Source organism: Ranitomeya variabilis, chromosome 2, assembly GCF_051348905.1.
Source record: "Ranitomeya variabilis isolate aRanVar5 chromosome 2, aRanVar5.hap1, whole genome shotgun sequence".
NCBI lineage: Eukaryota > Metazoa > Chordata > Amphibia > Anura > Dendrobatidae > Ranitomeya > Ranitomeya variabilis.
Genome location: NC_135233.1, coordinates 615,259,104 through 615,286,946, shown reverse-complemented (window position 1 = coordinate 615,286,946; position 27,843 = coordinate 615,259,104). Strand labels below are relative to the sequence as shown.

At 49.5% G+C, this 27,843-nt stretch overlaps 1 protein-coding gene across 1 annotated transcript in view; it reads left to right on the top strand.

Annotated features, from left to right (window-relative positions):
* Positions 1 to 1,412: 1,412 nt before the first annotated feature.
* Positions 1,413 to 27,843, top strand: part of PLEKHG4 (pleckstrin homology and RhoGEF domain containing G4) — an 80,989-nt gene continuing 54,558 nt past the window's right edge. Inside the window, exon 1 of the mRNA XM_077288764.1 lies at positions 1,413 to 1,564. Coding sequence (XP_077144879.1) covers positions 1,562 to 1,564 — 3 coding nt within the window. The 5' untranslated portion in view covers positions 1,413 to 1,561. The remainder of the gene's footprint in view (positions 1,565 to 27,843) is intronic.

The following is a 27,843-nucleotide window of genomic DNA, read 5'->3' as shown; positions in this document are numbered from 1 at the left end:
TGAGATGGCAGAAAGAGCGCCGGATGTGTGGGCACAAGCTGGGCCACAGTCACTGGATCCCTGTACTGTGAGGTGTATTCATGACATAGACATGTTACAATAAAGACACGACATCCTACAATGTGAATTGCTGGTCCAGGCTTTCTGCAGAATCTGAACAAGTAGTGGCTATTAAATCTTTGAAGTCAGCAGACTTGTGAATGCAGCTCTGGAGCATAATGCCAGCCCTAACCACACAAGTCATGTATTTATTAGAGTTGGTCCAAATCGATTCACAGGAACCAGTTCACCAGCGGCCAGATATGTGATCTGTGTCTGTCAAATAGATTGAAGTCAGAAGAATTGTGAATGCAGCTCTGAAGCATTAAGTCAGCAGTAACCAGAGAGCAGCTAAAGATAAGTAACGTATTTGAGTTGGTGTAAATCGATTTCCAGGAGAGGTCCAGCGACCATCAATATGATCAGATCATGATACGCTTTTTACCTTCTTGCCTCTTTTTTGATTAGTCGGCCTGGTGTAATGTCATCGTTACATTGTGACATGATGCTACGCTGGCCAATCAAAGGAAGAGTTGCAGATGGGGAAGGTCGGCAATGGTCCTCGGGGCTCCCGTGTGACGGACACAGATCACAGACGTGGACCGCGGGACCTGAGGATCGACTCTTGCCAACGCTAATAAATACAGGACTTCTTGGGGTTACAGCTGGCATTATGCTCCAGAGCTGCATTCACAGTTCTGCTTCCTTCTATCTCGTAGTCGGCCACAGCTCTAAACATTATGACACATGAACATATCTGGGATATTATTCATTCTCATGGACGGAGGAAATGAGCAGCATTGTCGTCCTCAGCGTTGTCACCATATATTCGGTGGTGACATCATCCTTATCAGCGCTGGACTTTTCCTTCTGGGAAGTTGCCTCTGATACATTGTTGTCACTGATACATTGTTGTCACTGATACATTGTTGTCTCTGATATGTTGTTGCCAGTTCTCGTGGTGGCGGCCGGGGCTGTACAACGGGGTCTGTACCTGGGACCCCTCCTACCATTGTGTGGTCTGTGTGACTGGGACAGGTGACGGGCGTGCCGCCCCATGGCTGCCAGCGTGGATGACGGATGGGTCATTTTGGGGTCTCCACTCCTGGGCCCCTATAAAGTATCCACCTGCAGTTTCCACCTCGGCCATAGCTTCCTACTGTTTTACAACATCTCTGATGTCAGGAAATGGAAAAACTCCCTGTCAGGGTTGTAGTATTGTCTCCATTGTCTTTTGTGTGACCCCTGTAATAAGAATACAGGCAGCTTCATGCAGCAGAGGTTAGTAACTGGGAATTCTCCAGCTGCTGTAACACTAGTACAATCCCCAACATGTCCTCCTGACCTGTCTCCTGCTGGGCCTTGTAGTTCTGGGGCCGCGGGGACAGCGCTGTCGGCCCTCGCACTCCCCCCTGTGGCCGGTGTCCGCGGTGCACAGGAGGGGGCGGGGCCGGGATGAGCGCAGCTCTGGGGCTCAGTCACTACTGAACATGGCAGCGAGGTGAGCGGAGGAGCTGGAGACATGGTGAGCGGACACCGACTGTAGGCAGCGTCACCTGCCGCAGCGTGTGCACGGGCCCTGGGTGATGTGTGCGGCATGTTGTGTCCAGGGTGCTGCGGCAGCACTTGTGGTGTTTGTAACTTTCCTGCCTGACAGTTTGTGTGATGTGCATATAACGCATCGTGTCTGTGCTTTATAATCTGTGCCGTGTCGCGTCTGCGATATGTAGTGTACGCCGTGTCGCATCTGTCATATGTAGCGTGCATAGTGTCGCGTCTGCGATATGTAGCGTACGCAGTGTCGCGTCTGCGATATGTAGCGTACGCAGTGTCGCGTCTGCGATATGTAGCGTACGCAGTGTCGCGTCTGTGATATGTAGCGTACGCAGTGTCGCATCTGTCATATGTAGCGTGCACTGTCGCATCTGTCATATGTCGCATGTCATATGTAGCGTACGCCGTGTCACATCTGTCATATGTAGCGTACGCCGTGTCGCATCTGTCATATGTAGCGTACGCCGTGTCGCATCTGTCATATGTAGCGTACGCCGTGTCGCATCTGTCATATGTAGCGTACGCCGTGTCACATCTGTCATATGTAGCGTACGCCGTGTCGCATCTGTCATATGTAGCGTACGCCGTGTCGCATCTGTCATATGTAGCGTACGCCGTGTCGCATCTGTCATATGTAGCGTGCACTGTCGCATCTGTCATATGTCGCATGTCATATGTAGCGAACGCCGTGTCACATCTGTCATATGTAGCGTACGCCGTGTCGCATCTGTCATATGTAGCGTGCACAGATATGTAGCATACGCAGTGTCGCGTCTGTGATATGTAGCGTACAGTGTCGCATCTGTGATTAGTAGCGTGCACCGTGTCGTATCTGTCATATGTAGCGTACGCACTGTCGCATCTGTCATATGTAGCATGCCCCGTGTCTCATCTGTCATGTAGCGTGCACTGTGTCGCATCTGTCATATGTAGCGTACGCAGTGTCGCTTCTGTGATGTGTACTGTGCGCTGTTTCGCATCTGTGATGTGTACCATGCGCTGTTTAGCGTCTGTGATTTGTAACGTGCCGTGTCACGTCTGTGATGTGTAGCGTGTTCCGTGTCACGTCTGTGATGTGTAGCGTGCGCCGTGTCACGTCTGTGATGTGTAGCGTGCGCCGTGTCGCGTCTGTGATGTGTACCGTGCGCTGTTTCGCGTCTGTGATTTGTAATGTGCCGTGTAGCGTCTTTGACGTGTAGCGTGCGCCGTGTCATGTCTGTGATGTGTAGCTTGTTCCGTGTCACGTCTGTGATTTGTAGCGTACGCAGTGTCGAGTCTGTGATGTGTACCGTGCACTGTTTTGCGTCTGTGATTTGTAGCGTGCCGTGTCGCGTCTGTGACGTGTACCGTGCACCGTGTCATGTCTGTAATGTGTAGCGTGCGCCGTGTCGCGTCTGTGATTAGTAGCGTGCGCCGTGTTGCGTCTGATTAGTAGCGTGCTTCATGTTGCGTCTGTGATTAGTAGCTTGCTCTGTATTACGTCTGTGATTAGTAGCGTGCGCCGTGTTGCATCTGTGATTAGTAGCGTGCGCTGTGTCGCGTCTGTGATTAGTAGCATGCGCTGTGTCGCGTCTGTGATTAGTAGCGTGCGCCGTGTCGCGTCTGTGATTAGTAGCGTGCGCCGTGTCGCGTCTGTGATTAGTAGCGTGCGCCGTGTCGCATCTGTGATTAGTAGCGTGCGCCGTGTCGCGTCTGTGATTAGTAGATTATAGATAACTGGCACACTCCAATAAATTGTGATGCAAAAAGAGGGGGGTTTATTTACATACAGTAGTCACAAGTGTGACTACTTGTGACTACTGTATGTAAATAAACCCCCCTCTTTTTGCATCACAATTTATTGGAGTGTGCCAGTTATCTATATTCTATATATCAAGGTTTGGGAACCTATGACTGTGCACCTCCCCTCCTAGGCTGTGCTGAACATTGTCTATATCGCGTCTGTGATTAGTAGCTTGCGCCGTGTGTGTGATTAGTAGCTTGCTCCGTGTCGCGTCTGTGATTAGTATCTTGCTCCGTGTTGCGTCTGTGATTAGTAGCGTGTGCCGTGTTGCGTCTGTGATTAGTAGCTTGCACCGTGTTGCGTCTGTGATTAGTAGCGTGCGCCGTGTCGCGTCTGTGATTAGTAGCGTGCGCCGTGTCGCGTCTGTGATTAGTAGCGTGCGCCGTGTCAGTGATTAGTAGCTTTCTCCGTGTTGCGTCTGTGATTAGTAGCTTGCTCCGTGTCGCATCCGTGATTAGTAGCGTGTGCCGTGTTGCGTCTGTGATTAGTAGCGTGCTCTGTGTCACGTCTGTGATTAGTAGCGTGCGCCGTGTCGCGTCTGTGATTAGTATCTTGCGCCGTTTTGCGTCTGTGATTAGTAGCCTGTGCCGTGTTGCGTCTGTGATTAGTAGCGTGCGCCGTGTCGCGTCTGTGATTAGTAGCGTGCTCTGTGTCACGTCTGTGATTAGTATCGTGTGCCAAATCTGTGATTAGTAGCGTGCGCTGTGTTGCATCTCTGATTAGTAGCGTGCTCTGTGTCACGTCTGTGATTAGTAGCGTGCTCCATGTTGCGTCTGTGATTAGTAGCGTGCTCTGTGTCACGTCTGTGATTAGTAGCGTACTCTGTGTCACGTCTGTGATTAGTAGCATGCGCCGTGTTGCGTCTGTGTTTAGTAGCGTGCGCCGTGTCGCGTCTGTGATTAGTAGCGTGCGCCGTGTCGCATCTGTGATTTGTAGCGTGCGCCGTGTCACATCTGTGATTAGTAGCGTGCGCCGTGTCGCGTCTGTGATTAGTAGTTTGCTCCGTGTTGCGTCTGTGATTAGTAGATTATAGATAACTGGCACACTCCAATAAATTGTGATGCAAAAAGAGGGGGGTTTATTTACATACAGTAGTCACAAGTGTGACTACTTGTGACTACTGTATGTAAATAAACCCCCCTCTTTTTGCATCACAATTTATTGGAGTGTGCCAGTTATCTATATTCTATATATCAAGGTTTGGGAACCTATGACTGTGCACCTCCCCTCCTAGGCTGTGCTGAACATTTTCTATATCGCGTCTGTGATTAGTAGCTTGCGCCGTGTCTGTGATTAGTAGCTTGCTCCATGTCGCGTCTGTGATTAGTAGCATGCTCCGTGTTGCGTCTGTGATTAGTATCTTGCTCCGTGTTGCGTCTGTGATTAGTAGCGTGCGCCGTGTCGCGTCTGTGATTAGTAGCGTGCGCCGTGTCTGTGATTAGTAGCGTGCGCCGTGTCGCGTCTGTGATTAGTAGCGTGCGCCGTGTCTGTGATTAGTAGCTTTCTCCGTGTTGCGTCTGTGATTAGTAGCTTGCTCCGTGTCGCATCCGTGATTAGTAGCGTGTGCCATGTTGCATCTGTGATTAGTAGCTTTCTCCGTGTTGCGTCTGTGATTAGTAGCTTGCTCCGTGTCGCATCCGTGATTAGTAGCGTGTGCCATGTTGCATCTGTGATTAGTAGCTTGCTCCGTGTTGCGTCTGTGATTAGTAGCTTGCTCCGTGTCGCATCCGTGATTAGTAGCGTGTGCCATGTTGCATCTGTGATTAGTAGCTTGCTCCGTGTTGCGTGTGTGATTAGTAGCTTGCTCCGTGTTGCGTCTGTGATTAGTAGCTTGCTCCGTGTTGCATCTGTGATTAGTAGTGTGCGCCGTGTCACGTCTGTGATTAGTGGCTTTCTCCGTCTCGCGTCTGTGATTAGCTTGCTCCGTGTTGCGTCTGTGATTAGTAGCGTGCGCCGTGTTGCGTCTGTGATTAGTAGCGTTCACCGTGTTGCGTCTGTGATTAGTAGCTTGCTCCGTGTCGCGTCTGTGATTAGTAGCGTGCTCCGTGTCGCGTCTGTGATTAGTAGCGTGCTCCGTGTCGCGTCTGTGATTAGTAGCGTGCGCCGTTGTGCGTCTGTGATTAGTAGCGTGCGCCGTGTCACGTCTGTAATTAGTAGCTTGCTCCGTGTTGCGTCTGTGATTAGTGGCTTGCGCCGTGTCTGTGATTAGTAGCTTGCTCCGTATTACGTCTGTGATTAGTAGCTTGCTCCGTATTACGTCTGTGATTAGTAGCGTGCGCCGTGTTGCGTCTGTGATTAGTAGCTTGCTCCGTGTTGCGTCTGTGATTAGTAGCATGTGCCGTGTTGCGTCTGTGATTAGTAGCTTGCGCCGTGTTGCGTCTGTGATTAGTAGCGTGCGCTGTGTTGCGTCTGTGATTAGTAGCGTGCTCTGTGTCACGTCTGTGATTAGTAGCGTGCGCCGTGTCGCGTCTGTGATTAGTATCTTGCGCCATTTTGCGTCTGTGATTAGTAGCCTGTGCCGTGTTGCGTCTGTGATTAGTAGCGTGCGCCGTGTCGCGTCTGTGATTAGTAGCGTGCTCTGTGTCACGTCTGTGATTAGTATCGTGTGCCAAATCTGTGATTAGTAGCGTGCGCTGTGTTGCATCTCTGATTAGTAGCGTGCTCTGTGTCACGTCTGTGATTAGTAGCGTGCTCCATGTTGCGTCTGTGATTAGTAGCGTATAGTGTTGAGCGATACCGTCCGATACTTGAAAGTATCGGTATCGGAAAGTATCGGCCGATACCGGCAAAGTATCGGATCCAATCCGATACCGATACCCGATACCAATACAAGTCAATGGGACTCAAGTATCGGACGGTATTCCTGATGGTTCTCAGGGTCTGAAGGAGAGGAAACTCTCCTTCAGGCCCTGGGATCCATATTAATGTGTAAAAGAAAGAATTAAAATAAAAAATATTGCTATACTCACCTCTCCGACGCAGCCTGCACCTTACCGAGGGAAGCGGCAGCGTTCTTTGTTTAAAATTCGCGCTTTTCTTTCCTTACGTGAAGTCCCGGCTTGTGATTGGTCGCATGCCGCCCATGTGGCGGCGACGCAACCAATCACAGCAAGCCGTGACGTAATTTCAGGTCATTCAGTATTTTAAAATTACGCTCCGGCTTTGTGATTGGTTGCGTCGCAGTCACATGGGCGACGCAACCAATCACAAGCCGTGACGTCACGGGAGGCTGGACACGCGCGCATTTTAAAATGGGCGCGTGTCCAGCCTCCCGTGACGTCCCGGCTTGTGATTGGTTGCGGCGCGGTCAACCAATCACAAGCCGGGAGGCTGGACACGCGCGCATTTTAAAATGGCTTCCCGGCTTGTGATTGGTTGACCGCGCCGCAACCAATCACAAGCCGGGACGTCACGGGAGGCTGGACACGCGCCCATTTTAAAATGCGCGCGTGTCCAGCCTCCCGTGACGTCCCGGCTTGTGATTGGTTGCGGCGCGGTCAACCAATCACAAGCCGGGAAGCCATTTTAAAATGCGCGCGTGTCCAGCTTCCCGGCTTGTGATTGGTTGACCGCGCCGCAACCAATCACAAGCCGGGACGTCACGGGAGGCTGGACACGCGCCCATTTTAAAATGCGCGCGTGTCCAGCCTCCCGTGACGTCACGGCTTGTGATTGGTTGCGTCGCCCATGTGACTGCGACGCAACCAATCACAAAGCCGGGACGTAATTTTAAAATCCTTAAGGACCTGAAATTACGTCACGGCTTGCTGTGATTGGTTGCGTCGCCCATGTGACTGCGACGCAACCAATCACAAAGCCGGAGCGTAATTTTAAAATACTGAATGACCTGAAATTATGTCACGGCTTGCTGTGATTGGTTGCGTCGCCGCCACATGGGCGGCATGCGACCAATCACAAGCCGGGACTTCACGTAAGGAAAGAAAAGCGCGAATTTTAAACAAAGAACGCTGCCGCTTCCCTCGGTAAGGTGCAGGATGCGTCGGAGAGGTGAGTATAGCAATATTTTTTATTTTAATTCTCTCTTTTACACATTTTTACATTAATGTTGTTTCGATACCGATACCACAAAAGTATCGGATCTCGGTATCGGAATTCCGATACCCGCAAGTATCGGCCGATACCCGATACTTGCGGTATCGGAATGCTCAACACTAGTAGCGTACTCTGTGTCACGTCTGTGATTAGTAGCATGCGCCGTGTTGCGTCTGTGTTTAGTAGCGTGCTCCGTGTTGCGTCTGTGATTAGTAGCATGCTGTCACGTCTGTGATTAGTAGCGTGCGCCGTGTTGCGTCTGTGATTAGTAGCGTGCGCCGTGTCTGTGATTAGTAGCGTGCACCGTTTCGCCTCTGTGATTAGTAGCGTGCGCCGTGCCTGTGATTAGTAGCGTACGCTGTTTCGCCTCTGTGATTAGTAGCTTGCGCAGTGTTGCGTCTGACAGTAGCTTGCGCCGTGTTGCGTCTGTCATTAGTAGCTTGCGCCGTGATGCGTCTGTGAAGTGTGGCGTGCTCGGTGTGTGGTTTTTGTCACTGTCGTGCGTGCTGTCCTGTCGCTGTCACTCGTATGTTGTGTGTTTGCCCTGTGAGGGTTGTGCTGCTCGTCCACCTTTTTTCTGACCCTTGTGTACGCCCGGTGTGATCACTATATATTATGACTTGTGTGCAGTGCCTTCACGTTGTGTCACTCTCGACCATGATACGTCGGTGCCGCGAGCGTGGGGTCAGCTGCTGACCACCCTTGGGGGGGCAGTAATGGTGGTGTTAGTGGATGACACCTTGGTGAATGTATATAGAGCGGTGTTTCTGCCCTGGGAGATCAGCAGCCCCATCCTGGGCACAGATATTTATCAGTGTGACTGACCTGTGGGGCATCCAGACTGGCTAGTGCAGGGCACCGGTGCGCCCCAGACGATGACCGCTGGGGAGACTGGTGATGTACTGGATAACATGGATCCCAGAAGTGACTGCCCAGTGTTTCTGGTAATTCGCTGGCCACCTTTGGCATGGCGCTGTGCCAGGATACCTGTGCAGATGGCTGATGTGATGGGCACCTGGGATCTCCGCCGCGGTGCCCGGGATATGACACAGTGTGAAGGAGTGTTGTGGTGCTGCTGATGTGCACGGGATGTATTGATGCTGGAGCAGACTTGCACATCAGCCACGCCCTGGGGTATAACGTGCCGGTGCGCCAATGATACTGGTGCCGGCCAGAGATGTGCACGGCATCACAAGCATCCCGGTACACCGGCGGGTTCCCTTCCTATCACCCGGCACCAGAGCAGACCCGTGCGCAGTGCTCAGCTCCAGAATGCCCCCAGTACAGGACAGGACATGAGATCCTGCAGAGGATCAGGCGCAGACTCTGGATCCTACCGTGGGAAGGACGGCGCTGTGCGGCCCTGAGAGGAAAGAAACATGTTTAATCTGAGCCTGTGCCAGTGTAGAATAAGCCGAGGCTGGTGACCCGGAGTCTGCTGCGCTGCAGGTACTGCAGCACTGTGTGTCAGCGATCAGATACTGGACAGGAACGCAAGAAAATAGGACAGGTGCCGGGGGCTTGTATTTCCAGCTTGCAAAACCCTAACGTCCCTGAGCCAGCCCAAGAGTGCGGAGAAAAAAGAGGAAATTGTTTGTATTTGTATCTGCGCCATTAAGCTGAATTGATAAGAATAATAACTGTCATGGAAGCACCACAGAGGTGCCGGCATTGTACGATCCACCGCCCCGCATATACCACACATCTGATATAAACGCAGAGCAAATAATAACATGGCCCTGACTAAGGGGACCCTGCAACTACCCTGTGCTGTATCCTGAGTTATATCCTGTATTATCCTCCAGAGCTGCACTCACTATTCTGCTAGTGCAGTCACTGTGTGCATACATTACATTACTGATCCTGAGTTGCATCCTGTATTATACTCCAGAGCTGCACTCACTATTCCTCTGGTGCAGTCACTGTGTGCATACATTACTGATCCTGAGTTACATCCTGTATTATCCTCCAGAGCTGCACTCACTATTCTGCTGGTGCAGTCACTGTGTACATACATTACATTACTGATCCTGAGTTATCTCCTGTATTATACTCCAGAGCTGCACTCACTATTCTGCTGGTGCAGTCTCGGCACACTGCATGGTTTCTCCATCCCTCCGCTCCCTGTGCAGATCCGGATATTTACTTTTTGTCTGGAGGTTTTCGCTCCTCTTTCATTTCAGGCCTCTCCCTTCTCTGTACATAACTGATTGCCACCTCCATTGTCATCAAGGTAAATTTGGTGTCTGGGGAATGTGAAGGGTTAAACACTGATCTCACAATGGTGATTGCTATTGAAGAGACCACAGACATTAGAGAGCAGCATGGCCGCAGTGATCGGGTCAGTGGTCACCACTACAGGGGCATTTTCAGGTGGGGTGTACTGAGTTTGTATGTTGTGTTCAGGTATATATATATATATATATATATATATATATATATATATATATATATATATATATATATATATATATATATATATATATATATATATATATATACACTCACCGGCCACTTTATTAGGTACACCATGCTAGTAACGGGTTGGACCCCCTTTTGCCTTCAGAACTGCCTCAATTCTTCATGGCATAGATTCAACAAGGTGCTGGAAGCATTCCTCAGAGATTTTGGTCCATATTGACATGATGGCATCACACAGTTGCCGCAGATTTGTCGGCTGCACATCCCAAAGATGCTCCATACAAGGCAGGATGGATCCATGCTTTCATGTTGTTTACGCCAAATTCTGACCCTACCATCCGAATGTCGCAGCAGAAATCGAGACTCATCAGACCAAGCAACGTTTTTCCAATCTTCTACTGTCCAATTTCGATGAGCTTGTACAAATTGTAGCCTCAGTTTCCTGTTCTTAGCTGAAAGGAGTGGTACCCGGTGTGGTCTTCTGCTGCTGTAGCCCATCTGCCTCAAAGTTCGACGCACTGTGCGTTCAGAGATGCTCTTAGGCCTACCTTGGTTGTAACGGGTGGCGATTTGAGTCACTGTTGCCTTTCTATCAGCTCGAACCAGTCTGCCCATTCTCCTCTGACCTCTGGCATCAACAAGGCATTTCCGCCCACAGAACTGCCGCTCACTGGATTTTTTTTCTTTTTCGGACCATTCTCTGTAAACCCTAGAGATGGTTGTGCGTGAAAATCCCAGTAGATCAGCAGTTTCTGAAATACTCAGACCAGCCCTTCTGGCACCAACAACCATGCCACGTTCAAAGGCACTCAAATCACCTTTCTTCCCCATACTGATGCTCGGTTTGAACTGCAGGAGATTGTCTTGACCATGTCTACATGCCTAAATGCACTGAGTTGCCGCCATGTGATTGGCTGATTAGAAATTAAGTGTTAACAAGAAGTTGGACAGGTGTACCTAATAAAGTGGCCGGTGAGTGTATATATATATATATATATATATATATATATATATATATATATATATATATATATATATATATATATATATATATATATATATATATATATATATATATATATATATATATATTTATTTATATATATATATATATATATATATATATATATATATATTTGTATATATTTATATATATATTTATATATATATATATATATATATATATATATATATACACATACATACAGTACAGACCAAAAGTTTGGACACACCTTCTCATTTAAAGATTTTTCTGTATTTTCATGACTATGAAAATTGTACATTCACACTGAAGGTATCAAAACTATGAAATAACACATGTGGAATTATATACTTACCAAAAAAGTGTGAAACAACTGAAAATATGTCTTATATTCTAGGTTCTTCAAAGTAGCCACCTTTTGCTTTGATGACTGCTTTGCACACTCTTGGCATTCTCTTGATGAGCTTCAAGAGGTAGTCACCGGGATTGGTTTTCACTTCACAGGTGTGCCCTGTCAGGTTTAATAAGTGGGATTTCTTGCCTTATAATAGGGGTTGGGACCATCAGTTGTGTTGTGCAGAAGTCTGGTGGATACACAGCTGATAGTCCTACTGAATAGACTGTTAGAATTTGTATTATGGCAAGAAAAAAGCAGCTAAGTAAAGAAAAACGAGTGGCCATCATTACTTTAAGAAATGAAGGTCAGTCAGTCCGAAAAATTGGGAAAACTTTGAAAGTGTCCCCAAGTGCAGTGGCAAAAACCATCAAGCGCTACAAAGAAACTGTCTCACATGAGGACCGCCCCAGGAAAGGAAGACCAAGAGTCACCTCTGCTTCTGAGGATACATTTATCCGAGTCACCAGCCTCAGAAATCGCTGGTTAACAGCAGCTCAGATTAGAGACCAGGTCAATGCCACACAGAGTTCTAGCAGCAGACACATCTCTACAACAACTGTTAAGAGGAGACTTTGTGCAGCAGGCCTTCATGGTAAAATAGCTGCAAGGAAACCACTGCTAAGGACAAGCAACAAGCAGAAGAGACTTGTTTGGGCTAAAGAACACAAGGAATGGACATTAGACCAGTGGAAATCTGTGCTTTGGTCTGATGAGTCCAAATTTGAGATCTTTGGTTCTAACCACCGTGTCTTTGTGCGACGCAGAAAAGGTGAACGGATGGACTCTACATGCCTGGTTTCCACCGTGAAGCATGGAGGAGGAGGTGTGATAGTATGGGGGTGCTTTGCTGGTGACTCTGTTGGGGATTTATTCAAAATTGAAGGCATACTGAACCGGCATGGCTACCACAGCATCTTGCAGCAGCATGCTATTCCATCCGGTTTGCATTTAGTTGGACCATCATTTATTTTTTCAACAGGACAATGACCCCAAACACACCTCCAGGCTGTGTAAGGGCTATTTGACCAAGAAGGAGAGTGATGGGGTGCTACGCCAGATGACCTGGCCTCCACAGTCACCAGACCTGAACCCAATCGAGATGGCTTGGGGTGAGCTGGACTGCAGAGTGAAGGCAAAAGGGCCAACAAGTGCTAAGCATCTCTGGGAACTCCTTCAAGATTGTTGGAAGACCATTCCCGGTGACTACCTCTTGAAGCTCATCAAGAGAATGCCAAGAGTGTGCAAAGCAGTCATCAAAGCAAAAGGTGGCTACTTTGAAGAACCTAGTATATAAGACATATTTTCAGTTGTTTCACACTTTTTTGTTAAGTATATAATTCCACATGTGTTAATTCATAGATTTGATGCCTTCAGTGTGAATGTACAATTTTCATAGTCATGAAAATACAGAAAAATCTTTAAATGAGAAGATGTGTCCAAACTTTTGGTCTGTACTGTATATATATACACATAGGGCTATTTACAGCCTCCAGAGACGGACGCGGAGATGCTGGACTATTCTGGATCTGCAATGCTGAACGATCCCCACTGTCCACAGCTTCCAGGAAAGTGATGCAACAGTCGTGTGTCGTCCCCACCAAGTAACGCCGCTCTTTCTTCAGTATCGCACTGACCAACAAGTCTTAGTGGCCAAGCAGCTGAGACTGGAGGAGCTGATGGATGACGTCGGTAGCTCTTTTTTATTCATACATTTTTTTGTTGTGGTAAATTTAACCTTGTCCAACAGCACCCCAGAGCTCAGCATCCTGGACGGCTGAGAGTTTATGTAGGGTCACTTGGTGCCTGGACTCTCAGGTCATGAAGACTGTAGTAAATATGGGAACCCTGTGTGTTGCTCTGTCCCTACGCTTTGGTCCTTGCTCCCCCTGCCCTCTGGTCCTTGCTTCCCCTGCGCTCCGGTCCTTGCTTTCCTGCACTTCGGCCCTTGCTGCCGATCCTTGACCCCTGCGCTCCGGTCCTTGCCTCCAATCCACTGTGCTCCGATCCTTGCTCCCCTGCACTTCTGTCCTTGCCACTGATCCTTGCCGCCCTGCGCTCAGGTCTTTGCCTCCGATCCTTGCCCCCATGCGCTCCGGTCCTTACCCCCCCCCCACCCCCCGCGCTCAGGTCCTTGCTCCCCCTGCGCTCCAATCCTTGCTCCCCGATCCTTGACCCCCTGTGCTCTGATCCTTGCCTCCGATCCTTGCTCCCCTGTGCTCTGGTTCTTGCCTCCAATCCTTGTTCCCCTGTGCTCTGGTCCTTGCTCCCCCTGCGCTCCGGTCCTTGCCTCCGATCTGTGCTCCGATACTTGCCCCCCTGTGCTCCGATCCTTGCTCCCCTGTGCTTTGGTCCTTACCCCCCCCCTGCGCTCAGGTCCTTGCTCCCCCTCGCTCCGATCCTTGCTCCCTTGCACTCCGGTCCTTGCCACCGATCCTTGCCTCCGATCCTTGCCCCCCCCCCCCTGCGCTCCGATCCTTGCCTCCAATTCTTGCCCCACTGTGCTCCATCCTTGCCTCCGATCCTTGCTCCCTTGTGCTCTGGTCCTTATTCCCCCTGCGCTTCGGTCCTTGCCTCTGATCCTTGCCCCCCTCCGCTCCGATCCTTGCTCCCCTGTGCTCTGGTCCTTGCCTCCGGTCCTTGCTCCCCTGCGCTCCGGTCCTTGCCTCCGATCCTTGCTCCCCCTGCTCTCCTATCCTTGCTCCCCTGCGCTTCGGGCCTTGTCCCCCCCATGCTCTCCGATCCTTGCTCCCCTGTGCTCCGGTCCTTGCCTCAGATCCTTGCCCCACTGCTCCGATCCTTGCCCCACTGCGCTCTGCTCCTTGTCCTTCCCTGCGCTCCGATTCTTGCTTCCCCTGCTCTCCGGTCCTTGCCTCCGATCCTTGCCCCACTGTGCTCTGGTCCTTGCCCCTGGCTCTCCAGTCGCTGCCCTGGTTCTGGGCTCTGCTTATTGTTTCTGCTTTCATTTGCATCACTGCTCTCACTTTTGCATAAGGGAAGTTTGTTGCCAGTAATTAACCCTTTTGGTGCATTCTTTCTCATGTGCCGACAGTTGAGCATCTTTTTGCAAATATTTGTTTTTATGGCTTTTGTGCTGCTTAGGATCATCTTTTCCAGAGCTACTTTCAAAATTCTGCCTCTAGGTATGAGCCGTTTATCTCCAGCCTGTTGTCATTCATCCTAATGCATGTGGGGAGGGGCTGAGCTGTCAATCACTGATTAGGACCACCCACTGGACTCCAGACAAAGCCGACATTCCTTCTTGGCTGGAGCAGCCGCCCTCCCTGATTCCTTTCATGTATTTATCAGCTTTCCATCTCATGAGCTTCCTACGGCTTCTTTATATGAGGCGCAGTCGCCGTGACTGGCCGGGGCAGCACCGCTGCCGATGACGTTTTGCAATAGTTAATAAAGTTTTATTGGCAGACTCTCCCGTGTTCTGCACTGATTGTGAATCAGAATGCACTGATTGTGCACAAGAATCGGTGATGTGAGTGTAGAACATTCCGCACTTAGAACCCGCAGATATTTAGTGACACCTCGGACCGGAACAGTTACCATAAGGGTGTGTGCGATTAATAGTAGGGCGACTGGAAGCGCACAATGGCACCCAAGCTGCTGCTTTTTTTTTCTAAATCCGCCACATGGTCCCAGAGATCTACGTCTTTTTATTTGGTGGAGATTTTTATAGTCTTTACCAAAGGTGCGTGGCTCACAGGGTAATTAATTCAGAGCAGCATAAAGACACGCCCCTGAGAATCTGAGCCATGCCCCCTGTAGGAACCACAGTAACTATGTACAGTAAGTAGTAAGGCCCTGATGTCTCCCCGCAGTACGGATGCAGAGAACAGCGCAAGCTGCCGACCGCTCCTCTAACAGTACGTAGAAAGCCGTATATTAGGGAACCAGGAGGAAGAGCTAAAGTAACATCCGATGTCAGAAAGAAGGGATTTCACAGTGATCCATTATGTGTAGAAAGTGACGTTCAATAAAAGCAACAATAAATGCGTGCAGAAACCCATAATGGTGTGATGTGTACAGAGCCGTATTTACTCATCACATCCTGTATATGGTATAATTAACACCGTGAACAACGGGAACAACACACAACTGTTATTGCATGAGGCTCCGAGGAATTCTGTACTGATCCTGAGTTACATTATATTATTACATTATATTACATAGAGTATACTCCAGAGCTGCACTCACTATTCTGCTGCTGCAGTCACTGTGTACATACATTACTGATCCTGAGTTACATCCTGTAGATCTTTTATTATAAAAATGAAAAACGTAACAATAATAATAGCGGAAAACATAACAAAAAATATTAGCCAGAAAATAATCAGTATACTGAAAACTGGTCCAGCCGCTCATTCTCTCCTCTCACACATATTATACAGTATATACAGAATAATAACTACTTTGACCTTCTGGTCCGGTCACTAAACAAAATAATAATAACAAATAAAATAAACAATGGCAAACAAAAACTATATACGTGAACTTTTTTTTTTCCATATTTTTTATTATCTTTTTTTCATATATATATATATTTTAAAGTTTTAAATAAAATAACCACAAATTAAACAAATATATACATTACTAAGCTATCCTCCATTCCCAACCCCCCTCACTGACCTAAGAGCTGGTCCTGCGTCTCATGCCTCAGTCCATGTTCAACGTCCATAGGCCAGATCAGGCAGTGCCAGTTTTCCCCCAAACAACCCAGTGTCCCATAGACCCACAAGATAATCCCACCTCCCCCCTTTTCCCACCACCCAACCTAACACCTACACCCAAATCTATATCTCTATATACAATATATACAGCAGCACACACCACAATAATTACAAATCACGAAGCCCATGTTCGGCGCCTGCAGCCCTACATCACTGTATAATGATCAAACAAAACAAAAATCTACAGTGTCAGCAGCAGCCCACCACCAGGAAAGGAGATGACCAGACTAGGGCACACTAAAAGAAAAGCCCCTCCAGAGTGTGCCGAGTCTCCCATACTCCAGAGAGCGCACCTTCACCAGGTCACCGAGTATGGTCCTAAACACATCGTCCACTGGGAAGATTTTTCGTTGCGTCGATACTAAGCACCGTGCGGTCCACGTGTGATACCTAACCACTGCACCAACTAGAAATAAGGTGCAGCGGTCCCGACCACCAAGGTCTCCGAATGCTCCATAGGCCCATTCCGCATAGGAGAGACCGGCTAGCCGAGGCCAGCCAATGAAGGCACCCACCCTATTGTACACCTCTGTGTTGAAGGCACAATGAAGCAGGAAGTGGTCCATGCTTTCCAGCAGGTACCACAATGCTCCCGAGGACAATTCCTGTCCTCAGAGCTCCTACACTTCAGATTGTCCCTCACACACAGTTTCCCATGGAAGCAGCGCCAAGCCAAGTCCCAAAACTTCGAGGGGATCCTGATGGAATTCAAAAGATGCAAACCCACCCCAAGATCCCGACTTGGGCAGTCCCTGAGCGCCAGAGGCCTCTGGAAATGGGTCAACAGAACCCTATTGTCAAGGAGTTTCCTTGGCAGAGTCCTGATCGCCCACATTCCCAGACCCCACTGACGAATTACCTTCAGAACCAAGGTAGCGTAAGCCGGAAGATGTCCATGCGGTGTGCGAAGATCCTTCACTTGCCCTCCTGTCTCCCATTCCTGGAAGAAAGGCTAAAACCATCCCCTACAGGAGAATACCCAAGGAGGAGCCCTCTCTTTCCAGAGCTTTGCAATATTGATCTTAATGAAGGTATCCACAAGGAATACCACAGGGTTGACCATACCCAACCCTCCTAGTCTCCTCGTACGGTAAGTAACCTCCCTCTTGACCAGGTTCAGTCTATTCCCCCATAACAGTTGGAAGAACAAACTGTAGACCCGAGTCCAGGGAGATTCCGGCAAGATGCACACACTGCCCAGATAAATCAGTAAAGGGAGCAGGTAAGTTTTGATCAGGTTTACCCTTTCTCTTAGGGTCAAAGACCAACCCTTCCATTGGTTCACCTTCTGAGTGGCGATCTCTAGCCTGCTGTCCCAATTTTGTTTGGGGTAATCCCCCTGGCCAAATTCAACGCCAAGGACTTTTGCAGAGACTTTGGGTCCTGGAAGGGTGTCCGGGAGATCAAAACCAGGATCTCCTCCTCCCAGCCAGAGACTCTCACACTTATCCCGGTTGATCTTGGACCCGGATGCCTCCGAGTAGCGATCTACCTCTGACATCAGCCACCCTGCCTCCTCGTGAGAGGAAACAAACACAGTGACATCATCGGCATATGCCACCAGCCTCAGAGTGGCTTCCAGTGCTGCATGGTCCATCCCGATCCCAGCCAATGGTCCACGCTCCACCCTCTTAAGAAGAGGGTCAATCGCAAACACGTACAGCAGCGAGCTCAAGGGACAACCCAGGTGAACACCGGACCCAACCTCAAAAGAGCTGCCTATCCAACCATTCACAAGCGGGAAACTCTCTGCCCCACTGTACAAGGTCTTAAGCTAATCAACAAACCCCCCCGGCAGGCCATATCTCAGAAGGACGGACCAGAGGTACTTGTGATTAACCCGATCAAACACTTTTGCCTGGTCCAGTGACAGCATGTACCCCTTCCAGTGACCAGCCCTACCGTGCTCCACTGCCTCTCGGACACAGAGCACAGCACTAAATGTGCTGCGGCCTGGAACAGAGCAATGCTGGGCCTCCGAAAGGAGTCGGGGTGCAAATTTTACCAGCTGATTAAACAGCGCCTTTGCCAGAACCTTCCTTTCTGCATTGAGAAGCGCTATGGGACGCCAATTCTCAATGCAAGATGGGTCCTTACCCTTTGACAAGATGATCAGAGCAGACCTCCTCATTGACTTCGGCAGTGTGCCCGAGGAAAGACACTCATTGAATACCTCAGTCAAGAGGGGAACCAAAACGTCCTTAAAGGTCTTATAGATTTCAGATGTTAAGCCATCTGGACCAGGAGATTTTTTGGGGGCAAGCCCTTCAATCGCCAACTGAACTTTCTCTTCCCTGATCATTTCTGTCAAAACGTCAAGAGAGGGGTCTACCCCTGGTTCGGGGACTGCTTCAGCCAGGAAAGCCGACATCTCATCCCAATCAAGATCCCTCTAACCCCAAGAGGTGCGAGTAGAAGGATCTGACCACCTCCAGGATCCCTGATCTGGATCGCCTCAGGGACCCCGTAGTGTCGACCAGTCCTGTAACTACTTTACTATTCACTGACATCTTGCAGTTTCTGTAAGGGTCGGGCGAGCAGTACTTCCCGTAATCCCTCTCAAAAACCAAAGATGCATGTCTATCGTACTGACACCTCATAAGCAAAGATTTCACTCTGGAGATCTCCTCGCGGCTACCTCCAGTTGAGACAAGATGCTCGGGTTTCCTCCTCAGACCCTGATACAGGTGGTACCTGCTCAGACTCCTGAGGCTCGAGAGCTGGCGGAAGAATCTCGCCACCCTTTCCTTGAACATCTCCCACCACTCTGACTTACTACTACAAAGATCCAGTAAGGGTACCTGGCTCTGAAGAAAATCCTCAAAGGACTGTCTTATCTCCGCTTCTTCCAAGAGAGACGAATTGAGCCTCCAAAAGCCTCTTCCCATCCGGAGGGTCTTTGTAACATTCAGAGAAAACAAAATTAAACAGTGGTCGGAGAACTCCACCTCAACAACAGACACTGCTGAAGAGACTGCTTCCTCCATTAAATAAAACCTATCTATTCTGGACCTACAGTTACCTCTATGATAGGTGAACCCCTCGTGGCCTGGGGTGTGCCGAATGTGGACATCCACCAGGCAGGCCTCACTAGCTATACTATTAAGGTCGACGCTATCATAAGTCAGCTTGTCTCTGGAACCTCCTCTATCTCGGGGCCTCGTGACAGCATTGAAATCCCCTCCAAAGACAACCTGCCGACTTGTAAAAAGGTAGGGCTTGATCCTCATAAAGAGACACTTCCGATCCCACTTAGATTGGGGACCATAGATGTTAATGAGCCGGAGGTCTTGTCCCTTCATGAGGACATCTAAGATCAGGCACCTCCCCATTTCTAACTCAATAACCCGTCGGCATTCCACGGGTGCGGTAAAAAGGACCGCCACTCCGCTATACGGCTCGACCGCAAGAGACCAATAGGAGGGCCCGGGTCTCCACTCCCTCTTAGCTTTAAACATGTTTGCCATATTGGGCAGCCTGGTCTCTTGCAAAAAGAAAATGTCAGCTTCAACCCGGCTGAGAAAATCAAAGGCCGCAAATCTAGCTGTATTTGACTTTATGCTGGCGACATTAATGGACGCCAGCGTCAACGGAGTGGGTACCGCCATCATTGGTGATTGAGTTAGATGGCTTTCTTCTTCCCACTCCCCTTATCCTCTGCCTCAGAGGAGGAATCCTTCCCCCTCTTTAATGACATGGAGGTATCCATTTCCACATGTTTTTTCTTTTTATCATCCTCGTCTCTGGACTCTGGGCCAGTGTCCCCCTCCAAGGACCTTACATTCCCAGAAGAAGGAGACTCGGCGCCCCCTGTGAACCCCGCCGAAACCAGAACCTCAGCTTCCTCCTCAGAGGAAGAGATGTTTTCAAGGGCTTGGAACCGGTTAGAAAGACCAACCAGAGGGGAGTCAGTTTTTCCTTCCTTAGGTACCTTGGTCAGAGCGGGAGAAGATGTTTTATCTCCCTTCTTTCTCTTCTTTTTGGTGCCAAGCTTACGCTTGTCCTCTAGCCATTGCTTATTATCCTCATCCATACTTTCATAATGGGAGTACTCTGAGGCAGTGGCACTTTCCTCCCTGTGGATCCTCCTGACCTCCTCATCCAACTCATCATCCCTCGGGGCCTCAGCAGCAAGACTGGCGTCCAGGACAGGGGCCGCCCCAGTAGCCCGAGGCTCGCCCAGCTCCCTATCCTGTCTGCGCTTGTCTAGACGCCTTAGCTGGGCATGCGTCTTTTTATTGCTTTTCCTCCTTGGCCCCTCAGCTCCCTCACCCCTGCAAGTCCCTTCCCCAGCAGAATCAGCCTCAAGGCTTTCTCCCACCGGGGTCACGACCGCATTAGCGAAGGAGCAAGGACAACGGCTGAATGGGTAACCTAATTCACCACACAGGTGGCACCTAATCTCCACACAAGATGCAGCAAGATGGCCGATATCCCCACACAATGCACATTTCTGCACAGTGCAGTTTGCGCTGCAGTGTGTGGGGTCGATACACCTGTGACAGCGCTTTGGTTGCCCCTGGTGGAAGACCAGGATACTATCCCTACCCAGGAAGGCAGATGATGGTATGTGGGCAACCGTACCACCTGAACGCTTAAGTTTTACCATAAACGTCCAGGCCCCTGACTAGATAGCAAACTCGTCACGGTTTTTCTTTGGCATTTCTACCACCTCTCCATACCGGCCAAGCCACGTCATGATGTCATAACAAGAAAGCGACTCGTTACACAAGTCATCACGGTCACTTTCTTGACTTGGTTTTGGTGAGACACCACCTGAACGGCAAAGTCTCGCCAGCCGGGCTCATTTTTTGCCAACTCATAGTTCGACGAGAAGAGCTCAAGCCCCTTTGGCCGAACAAAGCTGACATCAAAATCAGGTGTGGAATAGGGATGTATCAAGGCGTAGATGTCAATTGCCTTGAAGCCCATCCTCCGCAGGAGCTCCACAACTTTAGACCTTGGAGGACACGCATCACTGCCCCTCCACTGAAGATGGACTACATTCCTACGCACACTACCCGGCCCAGCTGTTGGGAGGGACCACACTGTATCCCCCCTCTTTGCTCTCGGAAGGCCTCGAGGCCATGCCTCTCTATCCAGAAGGATAGATCAACCTCTCGACCCTCTACCATTAGTGATCTCTCCCCCCTCTTTAGAGCCTCCAGGAGACGCCGTTGCAACATGCCGTCCCCAGAGACGAGGATGCCCTATTTTCCCCGGAGGTGACAGCGGCAAAACTCCTGACAGGTGCTGCCACCACCGGGGGGGCAACCGGACCAGTGACCACATCCACACCAACAGCATCACCATTACCCACCTCCATAACCCCCTCACCCTCTACCAAACCAGCAACCACACCACTAGACAAAGAGTTTTCCGCATCCATACCCACCACCACATTCACTCCTGCTGGACCAGTAACAACAGGGGGTGACATTTTGACCTCCGCATCATCAGGCACAAGGGGCTGAGTCTCCCCCACAGAACTGGAGGCGACCTCACCCCTGGTCTTACGTGTGTCCTCCGCATCATCAGTTGATATTTTCCGCTGCTTTACTGTTGATACTAGGCGCCGCTGATCTTTCGCCGCTGATCCTTTATATCAGTATCTTGTTGACCAGCGGCGCCAACACAGAACAGGACTTTGGTGGGAGGACCAGAACTCCCAGCCCCAGCAACCCCCTCACACTGTCGCCGCTTCTCAACTAAGTGATCAGCGGCAACAGCATTCAGGGGCACTGAGGCTACCGGAGCTGCCTCTGACACCGGGCCACTTCCCCCTCCCACTGAGGAGCGCACCACAGTATCGTGGCCTGACTGTTCGCCCGCCACCTGGCCGCCCTCACTGTCCAGCCTCTTGGCTGATGCACCTGCTGCTACGTCCCTGCTACTACAAGCAGAGACGGAGCTATGCGCCTCACTACCGTGCTTTGTAATCTCCCCGTGCCTTTGCACCGGATCCACAGCAGAACCCGGGCTGGGCAACGGGGCTTATACAGCGAGCTGACCCTGCAGCCGACTCGGGGGGGTACAGGAAGGGGGCATATACATAGCTTACCACTTCCTGCAGCTTTGGCTTGGTGGTTTTCTTTGCCTTTTTCTTCTGTCCCCCAGGTGCCACCTCTGGTAAATGATCACCAAGATGGAAGTTCTGAAGGCACACTGGGGACTCCAGGAGCTTTATCTCTGCCATTAGCACCCCTCCCTGGCCGATGTCACTGTCCTCCCCAGAGCCAGCAGAACTGCGACGAGATGTCATTGTCGCCTGTCCAGCAGGGACCTCGCTGCACGTGGCCTGTGAGTGACTAAGCAGGCTGCCAGGTGGGGCTTTCTGCTGGTCATCATCCTCCTCATCATCATCCACCTGGCTCTCAGGCTGCAGCCCCATCTGCCTTTGCTCTCTGTTATCAACCATTTCTCTGAATCGATCTTCATTAATAAGCTTTTCCTTAAACGGTCCACTTTTTTCTCTGATGAAAGCTTTTCTGACTTCAAGCTCATTGATGTCAACTTTCAGTCTCCTTACCTCCGTCTGGAGCTGATTCTTCCTCGGTTTGGAGGAACCTGCAGCTTTTTTGCTTGTGCAGCGCAACTCTTCCCGGAGCCTCCTCAGTGTCTTACTCGCCTCTTCATACTCACGGAGGTGGCTCATGACCCAGGAGGCATAGGTGGACACAGACTCCTGGGGTCTCTGCAGCGCCCAACCCTCCTCAGTGAGGTCGGCCTCACCTCCGTGAGCACTCTGCTTTTCTCCGCCATCTTGGACACTGGCAGGCTTCTCCTCCATGGAAACCTTGCGGCTTCTCTGGGTCTCTGCAGTCCTGGGGGGAGTAGGAGCCACATTGCTGCGACTCCTGGTGGAGCGTCTCATCCCCGAATCCTCTGATGTGCAGGCTGGTTGCTGGTTCCTTCTCCCCCCCGCCAGCCTGGTCCGGGAAGCAGAAGCCTGGGACTTGGCTCCTTCACTCATCCTAGGAAACCCACTCCCTCCCTGGGTAAGAGAGAGAGCAGGTCCCCGGGTGGAGAGGTGGTGGTTCTCAGGAGCACACAGCAGGTTCAGCAGCGACCGCACCCACAATTAGCACAATGAGCAGAGCTGCACCCACTATCCTGCTGGTGCAGTCACTGTGTACATACATTACCTTACTGATCCTGAGTTACATCCTGTATTATACTCCAGAGCTGCACTCACTATTCTGCTTGTGCAGTCACTGTCTACATACATTACTGATCCCGAGTTACATCCTGTATTATACTCCAGGGCTGCACTCACTATTCTGCTGGTGCAGTCACTGTGTACATACATTACATCACTGATCCTGAGTTACATCCTGTATTATACCTCAGAGCTGCATTCACTATTCTGCTGGTGCAGTCACTGTGTACATACATTACATTACTGATCCTGAGTTACATCCTGTATTGTACCCCAGAGCTGCACTCACTATTCTGCTGGTGCAGTCACTGTGTACATACATTACATCACTGATCCTGAGTTACATCCTGTATTATACTCAGAGCTGCACTCACTATTCTGCTGGTGCAGTCACTGTGTACATACATTACATTACTGATCCTGAGTTACATCCTGTATTGTACCCCAGAGCTGCACTCACTATTCTGCTGGTGCAGTCACTGTGTACATACATTACATTACTGATCCTGAGTTACATCCTGTATTATACTTCAGAGCTGCACTCACTATTCTGCTGGTGCAGTCACTGTGTACATACATACATTACTGATCCTGAGTTACATCCTGTATTATATCCCAGAGCTGCACTCACTATTCTGCTGTGTACATACATTACATCAGCACTGAATTCCTATAACTGTATATGAAGTAGGATAATTCCTGTTGTTGCCCCAGATTTATCGGCTGAGGTGGGCACATTGAGGGTCCTGCTTTGATTGGCTGATTGCAGGAGTATGCTGAGAGTTGTAGTCCCGTTGTGGAGCATAGATTCAGCATAGCTGCCCCTTTAGGTCAGAGATGTGGAAACCTGTGTGTAGTAGATTTCTGTGTATTTTGGACCTGTGGAATATCGGGGATGGGGGCCAGTATATGTAGGTGCGGCAGGCGTGGGCGATGTGGCAGGGGATGAGAGCGCTGACTTTGCGTTCTCCTCTCCATCTGTTCTTTCCCACCCTTCAGATTTTGCAACCGAAAAGAGAGAGAATCGGTGATCTCTGACGCCCATTGTATTCTAGTTCTGATGGCGCTGCAGTTTGTCCTGCCGAATGCTCCCAGATTAACCCCTCGCTGCCTGGAAATGACTGAAGGATTTATCCAGTGAGCTATGGAAAGTCGCTGAGTCGTCAGAATTCTCCGAATGTACATAGAAGCCAATTATACATGAATGTCACGTGTCCTCGGTTTTATATTAATATCTTTTCTATTATGGGGGAACCTGTCATTATATATAGTGCTTGATATTCTGCTGACTTTGCAAGTTTTCCCACCTACACAGAATGAAGAGATCTGTAAGTTTTATCGGTACACTTCACCTGTGAGAATCTAACAATAAATTCCAGAAAATCACATTGTACGATTTTTTTTCATAATTAATTTGCATTTTATTGCATGATATAAGTATTTGATACAATAGAATAACAGAACTTGATATTTTCTACAGAAACCTTTGTTTGTAATTACAGAGGTTGGACATTTCCTGTAGTTCTTGACCAGGTTTGCACACACTGCAGCAGGGATATTGGCCCCCTCTCCATATAAATCTTTTCCTGATCTTTCAGATTTCGGGGCGGTCGCTGGGCAATATTAATATTCATCTCCCTCCAAAGATTTTCTATTGGGTTCAGCTCTGGTGACTGGCTAGGTCACTCCAGGACCTTGAAATGCTTCTTACGGAGTCGCTCCTTAGTTGCCTGGCTGTGTTTTTCGGGTCATTGTCATCCTGGAAGATCCAGCCATGACCCATCTTCAATGCTTTTATTGAGGGAAAGAGGTTGTTGGCCATACTCTTGTGATACCTGACCCCATCCATCCTGCCTTCAATACCGTGCAGTCATCCTGTTCCCTTTGCAGAGAAGCACCCCCAAAGTATGATATTTCCCCCACCATGCTTCACGGTTGGGATGGTGTTCTTGGGATTGTACTCATCCTTCTTCCTCCAAACACGGCAAGTGGAGTTGATTCCAAAAAGTTCTATTTTGGTCTCATCTGACCACATAACCTTCTCCCATACCTCCTCTGGATCAGCCAGGATTTTAATCTGTGACAACATATTGTGTTATTAATGGTAGTGTTTGAGACTGTGGTCCCAGCTCTCTTCAGGTCATTGACCAGATCCTCACCTGTAGTTCTGGGCTGATTCCTGACCTTTCTCAGGACCATCCTTACCCCACGGGGCGAGAAATTGCATGGAGCCCCCAGACCGAGGAAGATTTACAGACATCCTTCTTACATTTTCTAATAATTGTGCCAACAGTTGTCTTCACACCAATCTTCTTGCCTATTGTACTGTAGCTCATCCCAGCCTTGTGCAGGTCTACAATTGTGTCCCTGGTGTCCTTAGACAGCTCTTTGGTCTTGGCCATGGTGGAGAGGTTGGAGTGTGATTGAGTGCCACATTTCACTGTTGTTTCCTCACTGTGTGTAATACCTCTGATTGCTGCAATAAAAGAGCACACTCTTCTGTAATCAAGCGGATGTCAGACCTAAAACTTCTCAAATATAAGAATTTGCTACATATTATCCAGCCCAGATAATCCTGCATCAGCCACACAGATCTGTCCGCTGTCCTTTGCTTTGTTACAGTGTATCAGTCTGAGGTTTTGCATTGTTTATTGATAGCACAGGAGAGTGATCAGCTCATTTTCTGCACGTTTTCTCAGCACAGCTGATGTCTGACTGACACATATAGGGCAATAGTGACCAACGCGTGCGATGGGTGCAGTGAGTAAGGTCCCATCAGCTTATTGTAGATCTATAAGTGTTTTCTGAGTGGCGTCTCACCCTCCTCTTATGGCTCGTTCACACCAGCATATAACATAGCAGCCTGCTCTAGTTTCATCTGCATCTTGGATGAGTTTGGCACAGTCGGGTCTATGAGTGCGCAAATAAAATCTGATCCCATATAGAACACTCGCATTGCGTCCAGTTTTTACAGCTATATTGCCAATATTAACATGGTAAACTATTGTGTACATGTCTGAATGTCACACCGATGACAGTCGTCATCTGCGTTTTCCAGTGCCAGCAGTGTGAATGGAAGCGTAAGAAGCCGCATTCACGCTATCAGCAAGTTTCGCCCTTTGCCATGCTCCCTCGCATCCGCAGCACAAGGTGACAGAATCTGCGGCTTCCAATCCTCTATGAGTTTCGCCCTTCGCCATGCCCCCTCACATCCGAGAGCATAAGGTGACAGAATCTGCGGGTCTCCAATCCTCTGTATGAGTTTCGCCCTTCGCCATACCCCCTTGCATCCGCAGCATAAGGTGATAGAATCTGTGGGTTTCCAATCATCTGTGCGAGTTTCGCCCTTCGCCATACCCCCTTGCATCCACAGCACAAGGTGACAGAATCTGCGAGTTTCCAATCCTCTGTACCAGCGGCTTTTGCTTGACAAACTTGTGTTTTTTGAGCGCCTGACATGACTACAGTGTGAGCCCACCATGATGTGTCTGGAGGGTGGTCTCCCACCTTTCATACATTAAATCAGCATCTTTTCTGAAAGCGTTCAGCTCATGTATCAGGAAAGATGAAAGGTAATCTGTGCATACTCATCACTGCATATACAAATGAACACTTGAAAAATAAAGTACACCCCTGTGTATAACATTTTTTTACAGTGGTAGTTAATGGTTGAGTATGCCACTTTCTGCTATGGTGCTGCGTATCAGGAGGTAACGGAGGCTTTGGTTCTGGTGTCCCATGTGTGAAACTGGAGGCTCAGGATGAGCAGAGCTGTCAGGGCCTTGCAGATAAGGGTGGGCACGGCGGTGAATGTTATTGCTGTGTATGTAGTTGGGGGGCGCCTGGCGTGTGGGTTCAGGGTCCGCTGTCCTCTGTGCGACGCTTTGTGACTTGAGGCTATGACTAGCATTTAATATATTTTTGGGCACGGCTAATACTGGCTCTGAGGTATTTTGGAGGGGGGAGTGGCACAGATGGGAATTTTTTCGCACTGACCCACAATCAGAGCTTTGTTTAGTGCCGGGACTTATGCCAGTATGTGGGTGCTGCTGAGACTGGACTTCTACGGGGAAAAGACACATGATGGCCGGTGTCACTGGGTTTCCTGTGGGCTGGGAAAACATTAATGGGAGTCCTGGAGGACTGGGGTTGTCCTGGATGATTGGGGTTGCCCTGGATGATTGGCGTTTCCCTGAGTGATTGGGGTTGTCCTGGATGATTGGGGTTGCCCTGGATGATTGGGTTTGTCCTGGATGATTGGGGTTGTCCTGGATGATTGGGTTTGTCCTGTATGATTGGGGTTGTCCTGTATTATTGCGGTTGCCCTGGATGATTGGGGTTGTCCTGTATGATTGGAGTTGTCCGGTATGATTTGGGTTGCCCTGTATGATTGGGGTTGCCCTGTATGATTGGGGTTTCCCTGTATGATCGGGGTTTCCCTGTATGATTGGGGTTGCTCTGGATGATTGGAGTTGTCCTGGATGATTGGAGTTGTCCTGTATGATTGGGGTTGTCCTGTGTAATTGGGGTTGCCCTGTATGATTGGGGTTGTCCTATATGATTGGGGTTGCCCTGGATGATTGGAGTTGTCCTGTATAATTGGGGTTGCCCTGTATGATTGGGGTTGTCCTATAAGATTGGGGTTGTCCTGGATGATTGGGGTTGTCCTGGATGATTGGGGTTTTCCTGGATGATTGGGGTTGTCCTGGATGAGTG